Here is a 12,638-nt window from a genome sequence, read left to right as displayed (position 1 = left end):
TGATGAACTAAATTGACATGTTTTTATACCTAATTGCAACATTAAGGGGACGTTTAGTTGGGAGGAGGGAATTAGGGTGGAAAAGAATTGTAATTCGGTGGAATTGCAATTCAATGAATAAGGTAGGAATTGAAATTACAGTGTTTGGTATGCAGAAATAGGAGTACAGGGAATTGAAATGTAAGAAGTGACAAAATGACTAAAATGCCCTTATGTTGTGGTAGATATTGTAGCAATAGGAATAGTAGTAATAGTAGTAATAATAATAATAATAATAATAATAATAATAATAATAATAATAATAATAATTCATTCAAAATAAGAATAATTATAATAATAATTCTTTCGAAATAATAATAATAATAATAATTATTATTATTATTATTATTATTATTATTTCAATTTTTTTTTAAAAGACAAGGGCATGGGAGGAGGGGCAAAATTGTCTTTACACCAACAAATTGCCACTCCTCTCCACCGAATTGCAATTCATGGGGGGTAACCCATGAATTGCAATTCATCATTTGGAGGGAATTGCAATTCCCTCCAACCAAACGCTGTAGTTTAGGAATTCACTGATACATCCAACCAAACAAGCCATAAAAATTTGGAAGTCCTAATTGATTTTTCAAGTAAAGTTCGATGGTCTATTTGACTGTTGGACTCCAACAATAAACATATTTTCCCTTTTTTTCCCTCAAAATATCTCCTCCAAGGCTCCACCTATTGCAATAAATCAGGCACGGCAGTACACAGTAACACAGACACATGTAAAGAAAACGCACGCAGACATGTCTAACGTTCTACAAATATCTCCGGCCAGCAAAATTACATATTTAAACACAAAACCCCCATTTTGGTTTCCCAATTTCAATTTGATTAGAGCGATTGCTTGCCCCCCAAATCTTGTAGCTGGTTGTCCAATAAAAACCCATTTTGGAGTAGCAAAAATCGAAGCTTTAGCCAAGTATGGCGAAGAAGGGTCAGTTCAGGGACTCGATGACTCGCCGGCGTCGATAGAGTTGCAACCTATTTCCAGTGAATCTCAGTTCGACCGGGTCATCGCCGAGGCCCAACAACTCAATGAATCAGTGGTCATTCTATGGTAACAGCCTCTGACTTTCCCCATTTACTTTTGCATTGACTTTGTATTGGTTATTTATTCTAAATTTTAATTTTGAGTGACTAGGAAACCTAGTTACTAACCTTATATTTTGATTCTAGCCGCACCAAACTTGGTTACCTATAGTTGATAAAGGGCCCAACTAGGTTGCTCAAACAAATAAGGTGAACGAGACTTATAACTTTTTGGTTATGCAGTAAAAGTCCAAACTAACATAGCTGCCTTCTCAAATTAATAAAAGTTAATAGACGAACTTGAAACATTGTGGTTATTAAATAAACAGTTTGACTAATTTGGTTGGTTGTCCCCTCTAAATTTTAATTTTATTAATGTTTTAGAGCATGTAATGTTCTTAGCTGCTTCTAAATTTAGTATAGAACTGCAAAATTCATTCTTTTGGGCAAAGTTTGGGTTCTTATTTTGTTTTTGTCTTACTAAGGTAGCTTGCAATTGTTTGAGTTGCAGAGTTGATACTTGTGGTTACTACTACTAGGTTATAGACATTTCAAAATTCAAATGATGGAAATGGAGATGAGCTTTTGCAGGTTGTGTGGTTTAGGGAATAGGGATTCTTTTAGGCTTTAATAATTTGTTGATTTGAAGTATTTGGATTGCTATATCATGGCATTGGGTTTTTGAGTAACGAGGAAAACCCACAACCATTATCTGAGGGTTTGCACAGGGTAAATCTCATTTTTGACCTAGCCGACAAAGTACTACAATGAGGTAAACCAGCCTAGGTTGTCCATAACTAAAAGGCTCAAACCAAATAGGTCGCTCCAACTGGCAGTCAAACTTGTAACATTGTGGTTACTAAGTCAATAGTTTAACTAACTTGCCTAGGGTTGCCCCCTCTCCCCATGGCATTGGTTTTGACACTACATCTGGTTTCCAAGTAAGAAAATGTTGTGATAGCTAGTATCAGTCTTGACACTGTCCCGGTTTCATATCTAATCTCACACGCAGCTCTGAATGGTAAACGTAGGTCTGGATTCCACTTTATAAATTAAGTCTTAGATCATATTGCAAGATCCCATGTAAACATGTTATGCTTGTATTGTTTCATTAGAGACGTTTGGAGTGAATTTACATAATAGGATCTGTTTGGTTTTCAGGAAAGCAAGCTGGTGCAGAAAATGTATATATTTGAAACCGAAATTGGAGAAGTTGGCTGCTGATTATTACCCCAGGTTAGGAAACTTTTTGTTTTTCTCTAAACTACATCCAGCTTTAGATTTACGTTCTTGTATAAAAATAAAAAGAATTATAATGAAACCTCATGCCTATCTTTGTTATTGAGTATAATTTGCTACGCTACCTGAAATGTCTAATCATCTTCTGATATGCTGCCAATAACTATTTCAAACAGCTTTGGTTAGTACTTAATGTATCATTTCACTCTTCTCTTCAGTATTGTGTCTTGTTTACTAAATGTTCGATTTCGAGAGTAAAAGATATCAAAAGCACCGGTCAGCTTATTAGCCATTTATTCGTAGTCATAAGAAGCTGATGTAACTTATCCACTCCTCGCCCCTATCATGCACACACATAACCACTCGCTCAAATAGAAGCCAGAAAGAGAGAAAGAAATAAAGAAGACAACCTTTGCTCAATTATTCAATGATGCCCGTGCTTTTTATAGTTTCCTGTCATTAAATATAAAAACTATAACTAACAATAGTGCTCTGCATTTATTTACCATGTATTTTACGGTTACCCACTCCCAAGCCTTTGCTCCTGATGGCTTGAATTTTTTTAGTGTAAAATCTGCATCTATTCTATCACAAGACAACCTGAATCTGTGATTTCAATGTGCTGTTGCAGTATGCGGTTCTATAGTGTTGACGTCAATACTGTTCCACACAAGCTTGTTGTATGCGCGGGAGTCACTGTAAGCTTCTCCAACTCTTCATGGTCTATAGTTCCTTACAGCGTGGGTTCATCAAGAAACTGATAATTTGAGGAATATATTATCAAAATGTTTTTAGTTAGTGTTACTGTTTTCTGCTTAGTCTTCAAGAAACCTGATTAGTGCTTTATGTTTTACACTTGCATGTAAATGCATCTGAATCCACTTGCTGGGAAAACGGAGCAGAAAATGCCGACAATACAGGTAAAGATGATTTCTGAAAACGTTATTTTGATGTGGAATCTATATTTGATGCAACATGGTATTAACTTGGAACATTGTGACAGCTGTGGAAGGATGGCAAGAAACAAGACGAGGTGATTGGGGGACACAAAGCACATTTGGTTGTTAATGAGGTTAGGGAAATGATTGAGAATAATGAATCTACTTTGTGACATTCTTTACTTTACACATACATTTTTTATCCACTCATAAACAAATTTAGCCCTTTTCTTATAGTTTGTTAAGCAGGAAAATTGTATGACAGTTGAATTGGTTTACTGATAAAGGAAAAGGCTAAATGCATCTTTTGCATATTGTATTTCTTGTGTTCCTATGTTCTGTTTCTCTTTGATTTACTCAAAAGTCTACCATCCTTGTTCAAAGGTATAGTTGTTCACAGTGGACTGATTCAAACTAAGATGGTTAATAGACAGTTTTTATGAGAAATCGATCTCGACAAATAAGGCTGAAAGTTTATTTTTATGTAGTGTACTAAAATTGGGCATTTAATATACTAAAAATGAATCTTATATCAATGGTCCATCATCTTTTGACTACATTTATTTAGGCAGAAAAGGTTTTTGTCCAATGAATTTGAATGATAAAAATAGAGAGAACAAAAAGACTAGGCAAAATTGCTATACAAAAAGGGGAGGGGGGAAAGCTAGCTAACAAATGACAATATACACAATCAACTCAGATTCAGTTTTTTCCTTAGCAGTCAGTCTTTCTTCCCCAGAGAGAAGAGACATGGACTTCCTGTGTCAAACTTCATTCGGGGAAGTCGCCCAACGGCTACTCCCAAGCCACCACCATTTCTTCTTCTTCTTGTCGTGCTCGCCTGTAGGGAGATCTGTGAAATAGATGAATCAGATATTCACAAGACGAGAGAGAATATATTCATCAAAGACATTAATCTGCTTAATCTCAGATAAAGTCCACTCCAAAAGGCACCGAGGAGTGGAAATATTCAAAGATCCATTCTCCTCCCAAAAATGGGAAGGACATATTTTAGGTAGTGAAGACAACAGACATCGTTTTAAATTACAGGAAAAAAAACACACTTTCAAGGATTAATGTTTCAGCTTTTCAGGTGAAAAGGCTAAACCACTAAATAAGGTGGCAATAGCATTTCTTGAAATAATGAAGGCCAGCTGGTTGAGTTTACGACAAGTACAATTAATTAAAGATTAAGGCAAACAAAGGCGTATCATTTGTTGAAATAAAAAGCCAAGCCATTATGACTGAGAATAAGGGTTACCTCCTATTGGATATATGGAGTTATAATGTACTTCTGCCCAGAAACTCAAGAAAATAGCTGCAAGCAACAAAAGGCAATTAACTTGAAATAGAGAACAACCCAAAAGTAGTTTTTCTGTTCTGTAACAGTAAAATAGAATAATAAAACTATAAAAGCTCAAGTAATCTTGAAGGTGTTCATCTGTTCTCCTGTATCTATTACACTCGTTATTATCCCATTTTAGTTTCTAGCACGTAAGCCTATCATCTAAATCCTCAACAGAAATTCCAGGTTTTATGCCAATAAGATCTTGATCCTGATAAATCTTTTTTCCCATCCAATGAAAAGGGGAATGCTTATCCCACATGATAGTTCGCCTCTAAGGACTCTTTGAGAACTTCAGATATTCTGCATTAACTTGTCCTACATCCCATGAAGTTCCTCGCCTCAACACCCTAAATTTTCTTTTACTAGTTTACTTTCCTTAATAATCAGATTCAGGTTACATGTTAGACGTACTTCTCTTCGATCTCTGCATGTGAGGAAGTATCTCGATGTAGCATGTATCCTTGAACGATGTGATGATGAATATCTTAAAACCAAACTGCAATAGTATTACACTGCAAAATTAGTCAATTATCCAATATGTTCCCCGAGAAGACAAAAAAATTATTATTACAATAAACAAACATTACTAATGGAATCATTTCACAGTCGAGATCAGGCAACAAGCAAACAAAAGCAACACAATGAGTTCAGAACACAGTCAAGAGTCGCAAGCATCCATATATGAAAATCTATTATATAACATGGTACAGGATTGGATAAAGAGTTCTGACATTAATTATCTAAGTGCAATAAGTATCTAACAAATTCATATTACCCTAAGTTAGATCTTGTTACTCAATAGCCTACTTCTGTTCTCTTCTACCCATGAAGGGACAGATGGGGTGGCAGAAAAAAGGATGTTCACATCATAAAGAGAAAACTTCTTTTCTCCGGCAAGCTTTCTCTTGTAAAGCCAACGACACCTTAAGACAAGGAGAGCATCTGAAACAATCAATCTACTCCTGATCAAGCAACCTATATATGTGATCCTTACTACACCAAGCAAAGAACACCCACATTCCCCCTCTTCCCTTGTCTCTATATGCCCAATCTAAAAATTTGCAAGAAACCTACGAACTACAATACATTATGACTAGTTTGTGTACCAATTAGCGTAAAAATGGTCATCATATAATTTTGAAAGTGAATATAACTACTAAATTCTCACAACATCTTCCAAAGTAAGTTGCAGACATTAGTTAGGAAAGATGTTCTGAGTTGATTTTTCAGGCATAGAGCACAGGAGAAAATGAAAGCAGCTGATACCGCATCTGCAGCAGCCTGCAACGTGACATGATCGCCCCATTCACCAGTCCTTCATCATTTTAATAGGAAAAACAACAAAGCACTATTAACATGGAGCATTTCATTAAAAGCATAGCCAATAAAAGAAACAGATATACAATTTTTGCATACTTGCTCATTTTCCGTAGGTATTCATCGTAAGCCATAGGAACATAACTCTTGTACAACTCTGGGTGGGATTTGAGCTGGAAAATAACACAAAATAAAAAAGAAAAGGGAATATATTGCAATTTTAGTTGGACACATTGTCATCAAATAAAGCAAGGACAATTTACTCTGAAATAATAAAAGCTTATAGCATATTGGATACTTACCTGAATGACAACTTGTTCCCTCACAAACTTATGATAGTCAGTAGTACGATATATTTGGTCTGACAGTGACCGGAACTGCAATAGCACAAGAAAACTATAAAGCAAATGTAAACTTGTAAAGCTTAAAGCGCCACTACTGCATTTCACACACAACCAAAAAGGTTATGAAAGTCATCACACACTCGAATACCATTGAGCCTGTCAAATCATTTGGGGTTAAAACACAGTATGAAAAGATTCCACATAAGGGACACAAATTTAAAATGCTTTTTTGGCACCCCTAGAACTAAAGCACAACAGGAAAAATGAAAAGGGAGTAAAGCTAACCTGACAGTTGCCATCTCCTGAAACTTTAGACTCAACAAGATCATATAGCTCAAGCCTGAAAGTAGCAAAAGAAAACTGTCCATGTAAACAAAGAGTAAGGTATAAAATAATAATAATAATAATAATAAAATTCTAAAAAAAGCATTTGTTTTCAGGAAAGGTTTGGTTATATACTCCACTACTTGATTTCCAGGATATTGATACCCATAGCATATAACTCCAACATAATTTTCAAACCCCATAATATTTAAGCCTAGTATTGAACCCCTAATAGACAGACTAGTCATTGAATAGAAAATGGGTTAAATGGCTAAGAGCTAAAGCAGAAAAATATCAAGTTTAGAGATGGAAGATATTGACAGAACCTGTCCATCAGCCTCTGATGATCTGAAGTAGCTTCATCAACTGAAGGTATTTCTCCATTAATTTTAGGAACATGCTGACAAAGAGAAACAATTGAAAGAGTAAGATATTCAATCAATTGCAGACAGGTGGTAGCAACTTGTCAAAAATAGAGATGTACCCTTTAACCCTTATAAGTTATACTAACTAGTTGACAGATGACTATGAGCAGATACACAGATGCAAGTTCAGACTACGAACTCCCTCACTATCTGAATATATAATCATCAATTAATTTGCCAAACTCCAACTACCATTTGTGGCACACCGCACATTAAAAACTTATTATTCCCATTGTTGCAAGTCTTACTATGTATACAATACGTATTGAGTATTTGCCCCAAGGAGATGAGGTAAAGTAAAAATTTCACAGTCAATTACCCAAAAGAATTAGTATGTCAATATCATTTCCCACAATGCATACAAGTAAGTTCACTCACAGGAACAGCAACCATCTGGGACTGGTTCAATCTTTTGCCCACTTCACCATCAAGAGTAGATTCATCTTCAATCTGAGGCAAAAGATCTTGACCACTCGGACCAACTGACATTTCACAATTCCTCTCGTACCCTACCATTTTAAGAGTTTCGTTAAAATAAATTGAATGAAGACAGCCAAACTAAGAATTGACATAGCTCTTATCATTGCATACCAAAGTTGCAGTGTCTCTTTGAAGATCCAAGCCAATCTTGAGAAAGAACTGACTCTTTCTGATGTTCTTCCTCAACATATGAAGATCCTGAGGATTCAGCAATCGCAATTCGTGATAATTCCTCTTGAAGGGTATGAGCAATTATCTCATCGTTCTCCACATTAGCATGTGATGGAACATAGCAATCTTCTTTGTTCAACTCAGTTTGAGGTAAGTATGAAGTACCAGTATAACCTTCTCTAAGCAGTTCAGTTTGAGGTAAGTATGAAGTACCATTATAACCTTCTCTAATCAGTTCAGTTTGAGATAAGTCCCTGTCATACTGAGTAATGGTGACAGGAGAACCACCATCATTGATAGAGCAAACATCTATAAGATGGAGACCCCACCGAACCACATCAGGGTCTGGCTCATAACATTTCATTTTATCACACTTGGATCTCTGAAAATAATAAAATATGAACACAGAATTATACCTTTAAAAGATTTGCATGCCAAAACATTGTATTCTGATTCATTTGGTATATAATAAAGCCTTGAAAATAAAATGCAGGGAATATCCAAATTCTGTATTTATATGCGTTGTATACATCCCATTAAAAGGGAAAGAAATAAATATCTAATACACAGTATTCATTCAAGCAAGCTTAGAATAGTATTCATTCAAGCATAAAACTTCACATTTTAACCCTTCACTTATATAAAAGCATTCTGCTCATCAACTTCCAAATTTTGCGAAATTTTCCTTCCACTCTTGCATATCAAACAATCTTTGAATGAAGCATGCACGGATGCGACAATGAATTCTTTTCTGTTCATGCATAGCTCCTTACTAAAAGAAACCATCTGGGCTTGTACTACTATAGGATAAAATTACTTGTACATCTAAATATTCCCAATAATATAGCATGCCAAAAAACAGAAAACAAGATATCCTGCAGTGTTTATGGGACATGCACACCATATGACCTAACTTCAGTCCTGTATTTTAGAATGCCTGTTATACTAGATTTCAGAGTTAATTTCAATCAAATGTAATCTTTGAAATTTTTCCATGATTCAACATCTGAACATCATAAGAAGCATTTGGAGATGAATGCAGACAAATAAACATGTTGAATCATAATTCAACATAAAACAACCATAGAATGATCATGATCCTCATAAAGTGGACGGCAAGAAACAAACTTCAGTACAACATTAACAGAGGTCAAGAAATCTAAATCACAATACAACATTAACAAATAAAAGCTAATAAGCAAATGGCATTTCTCCTAATGCACGCCAGCAAATAAAATACAGCCCATTGAGATCATGGGGGAAAAAGAATTCCAGTCAACGATTTAACCTTTACCAATGTATGCTTTATCATCCAACCCCTACAATCTATTCCTTAAATACCTAAAATGATACAAATAGGAGCACCCAAAAAAAAAAAAAAAATTGTTAGCAACAACTAATTCACCTTGAATCAAAAAACAGCGTTATCCAAAACCCTAATCCCAATCTTGATGTGATTAAAATATATATATATATATATATACTCCAAGGAACCGAGATGCATCAGCCAATACACTCAAGCGCGCTTCTTTTTATTTTACAGGATAAAATCCGATACGAACCTCAGTAATTGGGGCCGTAAAAATGATCCGATATCAGGGACGATCGATGAAGACAGGTAAAAAGTAAAAAAACGCAACGATAAATCTACGGTTGTGAATCTGCTTCAGAGCCAAAAAAGATGACACGTCACAATATAGAGAAGAGGGCGTGGGAGCAGTTGGAAAGTCGTAAAAGATGGATCGTTGTTTAATGGAACGGACGGCGGCGTGACCACCACTTTTCTGTCAAACTAAGCCGGCAGGCCGGACGGTATTTCAAGAAGTCGGTTGAGTGGGGCCCGATTCGTTCCCCTTCCGTCGAAGGTTGTGTAACCGACTTTTTTGATTTTGGCGCTATGGATATTTATGCGGCGAACCGTGTAAGCGGCACGTGGCGGGAACGACGGTTGGGATGTTTTGGATGAGGAGTTGAGACGGCGTCGGATTCTGCTTTCGCTTTGTCGACGGTTTTTGTTAAGGATGCATTAAACCAATCCTATTCGGATGCGTGGCGTGACACTTAATTAATTGAGATTTAAGTAGTATATTCCATTTTTTATCATTTAATTATATTAATTTTTTATATAATCTTCAAAAGGATTGATCAATTGGGTCCAAAAATATTGATGTATAAGCATTTTGGGCTAAAAAAATTTCAAGTTGGAGAATTAATCCACTTTTGGACATTTTGATTTTCTAAAGTGTAAAAGTAACAACTACTATATGAACATAATTATATTTGGGGATGAGGGATTTAATCTCATTCCATTATAATAGTGGCAAATTACAAATAAAATATAAATCGAATTATAAAAATCATGTGCAACAAGTTTAATCGAAAGAGTACATCTTGATAAGAATATAATCGAACTTATTACTTTATTCTATAAAAACTATACTATACTCACTTAATCATTCCAATGTCATATAATAAAAAAGGTGTTTGTGTATATCACATCACTTGGGGTGTAGCAAGCCTCCGTAAGATATGAAAAGATGACCAATACAACCACCGAGATCACGAACGCAAAACCTTATCATCCAAGTAAATCATGAGTATTAAGTAATTTATGTTAGATTAATTATATCACATGAAATCATAATATGCAATAATAAAGATCGTACTAACCCACACCCATAGCTCTGAACCAACAAAGGTTGAGTGATCTGGCATTACTGCAGAGTTTATGTAAGTATTTTGTCTCTCACTTCTACTCGGCTCTCTCTAAATGGTATATAAAAAATACAATGTGAAACGGTAGAGGACCTTATATAACCATGGGTAATCATTGTGGTTGTTGTATATCATTAGGTCTCCTAATTCCTAATCAGTCTCTTAATCATAAACGAAATCTACCTATTTGGATTATTAGTATTGCACCACATATCAAACACTTAATATTATCACAACTTATCATAATAATAATAATAATAATAATAATAATAATAATAGTAGTAGTAGTAGGACTACGTTACAGTTTATTCAATATTTCAGTCAACTTATTAAACTATCCAATACTCACTTATTTCTCAAGTCATGCGTGAATATGTAAAGCAACAAATGAAAGTATGAAACCAATATTTGATAACAAACATGTAACGACAATGGGGTAAGCATATTTCTTTTTCGCATCGATATTCAACATATATCTATCTCTAGTATTAAAATTTCCTTTTTTTTAATATAAATATTTTTAAATTAAATTACAAGATACACCATCATTTAATTATACTCGTAATAATTTCTGTTTTATATATTAATATATTATGAATTGAACTATATATTAATATCACTTCGTGTCTTTGTACAATGGTATGTGCTATACATGGATATAAGAAGTGTTATTGACATTAACACTAATAATATTTTTTAAATGAAAGGGCACAGTCTCGGACTAGCCGCTGCCCTCATAAAGCCAATGTGGGTTAGGTAACCCCACGTGATCATCACTCAAAGCTTGATCAATGTGTTACAGTGGTTCATCAAGCTCATCCTAGCTCGCTCCTCGTTTTCTATACTAATAGTATTTAATACAACAAAATATAATATACATCATTATATAAATAGAGTGTTATTCAGTTATTGGCACCATATATAAATTGTTTTTGTTTTTTTTTTTTGAGTACACATATAAAACCTGTATATATTATATAATAAAGGGGGACATGACAATAAACTAATCATGGACCATGGTAGACATTTAGGCACCTAGAACTAGGCATGTGTTGTGACTTCAAACCGCACCTTCATTTTTTTTTTTAATTTAATTACCAAATATTCAAATATTTAATTAGAATAGATGGCTTTATTGGACTAACCATCATACAATTGGACAATTAGGGGTATAATTGGCAATGCATAAAAATGCTTAGGGATCGGTGCAAATTTTACTGTGTACCACGCAGTCCAAGCATCAAAATAGTGTGTTTCTTTTACTGAAAAAAAACGATACCCGTTTCGCAAAGAGTAACTCTGTGTGTATAGTATATTCAATTTCATTTTATATACACTGCATACAGTTTCCTTTCAACACAACTACAATTACAGTTCGATATAACTACACGCTTTCATTCCCAATAATCCTTTTATTCTCTACCAAACAATGTAATTTGAATTTCTACTTTATTCTCACATTACTCTTTTCCCGTCAAATTACAATTTATTTCCTTCTTATTTCCTTCCTCCAACCAAACGGCATGTAAATGGCAAGCTTTGAGATTGATCCCATTTGGTGCGTGATATATACCCAGAGAAGCAGCTTGAATAACAAGTCCAATGGGCTGAAGTTGAAGACTGAGGGATAAGATTGACTGGCCCAGCTTCATTTTATGACCAAATTATGGGGTTATGGTATCAACAAAGAAAGTATAGGCAGTGCAGATGATCAAGGTTCTTTATGTAAAAACCAGAATTAAGGAACAAAAACTTTCTTGTACTGTAAAATTATATTCATTTGATTTATTGAAAAGCTCATAAGTCGCATTCCCAGGGACGGCCCTGCTTGGAGGGGGCCTACCCCACCCACCCCATCACTTGTATATATATAGTGTATAATATCTCTATAAGTAAATAAAATTCTTATGTTTAACTTAAAGATGAAGTGGCTTAGTTGGTAGGATACAAAATTGCATGTGCCATTTTGTAATGATGATCACAGGGTTGAGACCCATTGGCTTCGTTATGTGGTTATGTTTTCCCCTAAGAATGTATTAAATCAATTGGATATGTTTCCCCCAACCTTGTATTAAATAAAAATTTGATTTGTGCTTTTCCCCAATAATGTATTAAATCAATTGGATATGTTTCCTCCCAACCTTGTATTAAATACAAAATTGATTTGTACTTTCAATTTTTTTTATTTGTGAGATTTATTTATAATTGTATAATTTAATACTTGTATATTTATAATAAGTGTTATTTTGTGAACTTTTAT

General features: G+C 34.6%; 2 protein-coding genes across 3 annotated transcripts; one reads left to right on the top strand and one right to left on the bottom strand.

The window, feature by feature from the left end:
* Positions 1–757: 757 nt before the first annotated feature.
* LOC115997182 (thioredoxin-like 3-2, chloroplastic) lies at positions 758–3,573 on the top strand. Its single transcript, XM_031236690.1, has 5 exons — positions 758–1,105; positions 2,239–2,313; positions 2,948–3,014; positions 3,219–3,236; positions 3,320–3,573. Exons 1-5 carry the CDS (start codon positions 792–794, stop codon positions 3,425–3,427), a joined length of 582 nt encoding a protein of 193 aa, XP_031092550.1. The 5' UTR covers positions 758–791; the 3' UTR covers positions 3,428–3,573.
* A 191-nt stretch (positions 3,574–3,764) lies between these two features.
* On the bottom strand, positions 3,765–9,736 carry LOC115997081 (OVARIAN TUMOR DOMAIN-containing deubiquitinating enzyme 12). Of its 2 annotated transcripts, none has more exons than XM_031236555.1 (11): positions 9,226–9,736; positions 7,604–8,045; positions 7,391–7,521; positions 6,914–6,987; positions 6,549–6,603; positions 6,222–6,296; positions 6,019–6,092; positions 5,797–5,917; positions 5,014–5,098; positions 4,516–4,572; positions 3,765–4,107 (listed from the first exon to the last, which is right to left on the bottom strand). In XM_031236555.1, exons 2-11 carry the CDS (start codon positions 8,025–8,027, stop codon positions 4,019–4,021), a joined length of 1,185 nt encoding a protein of 394 aa, XP_031092415.1. In that variant the 5' UTR covers positions 8,028–8,045; positions 9,226–9,736; the 3' UTR covers positions 3,765–4,018. The 2 variants fall into 2 exon arrangements, with proteins under 2 accessions (XP_031092415.1, XP_031092416.1); XM_031236556.1 differs by having other exon boundaries at positions 5,869–5,917; positions 9,226–9,731.
* Positions 9,737–12,638: the final 2,902 nt, after the last annotated feature.

Source organism: Ipomoea triloba, chromosome 11 (assembly GCF_003576645.1).
Source record: "Ipomoea triloba cultivar NCNSP0323 chromosome 11, ASM357664v1".
NCBI lineage: Eukaryota > Viridiplantae > Streptophyta > Magnoliopsida > Solanales > Convolvulaceae > Ipomoea > Ipomoea triloba.
The sequence above is the reverse complement of the archived record's forward strand: the minus strand, read 5'-3'. Positions and strand labels throughout refer to the sequence as shown.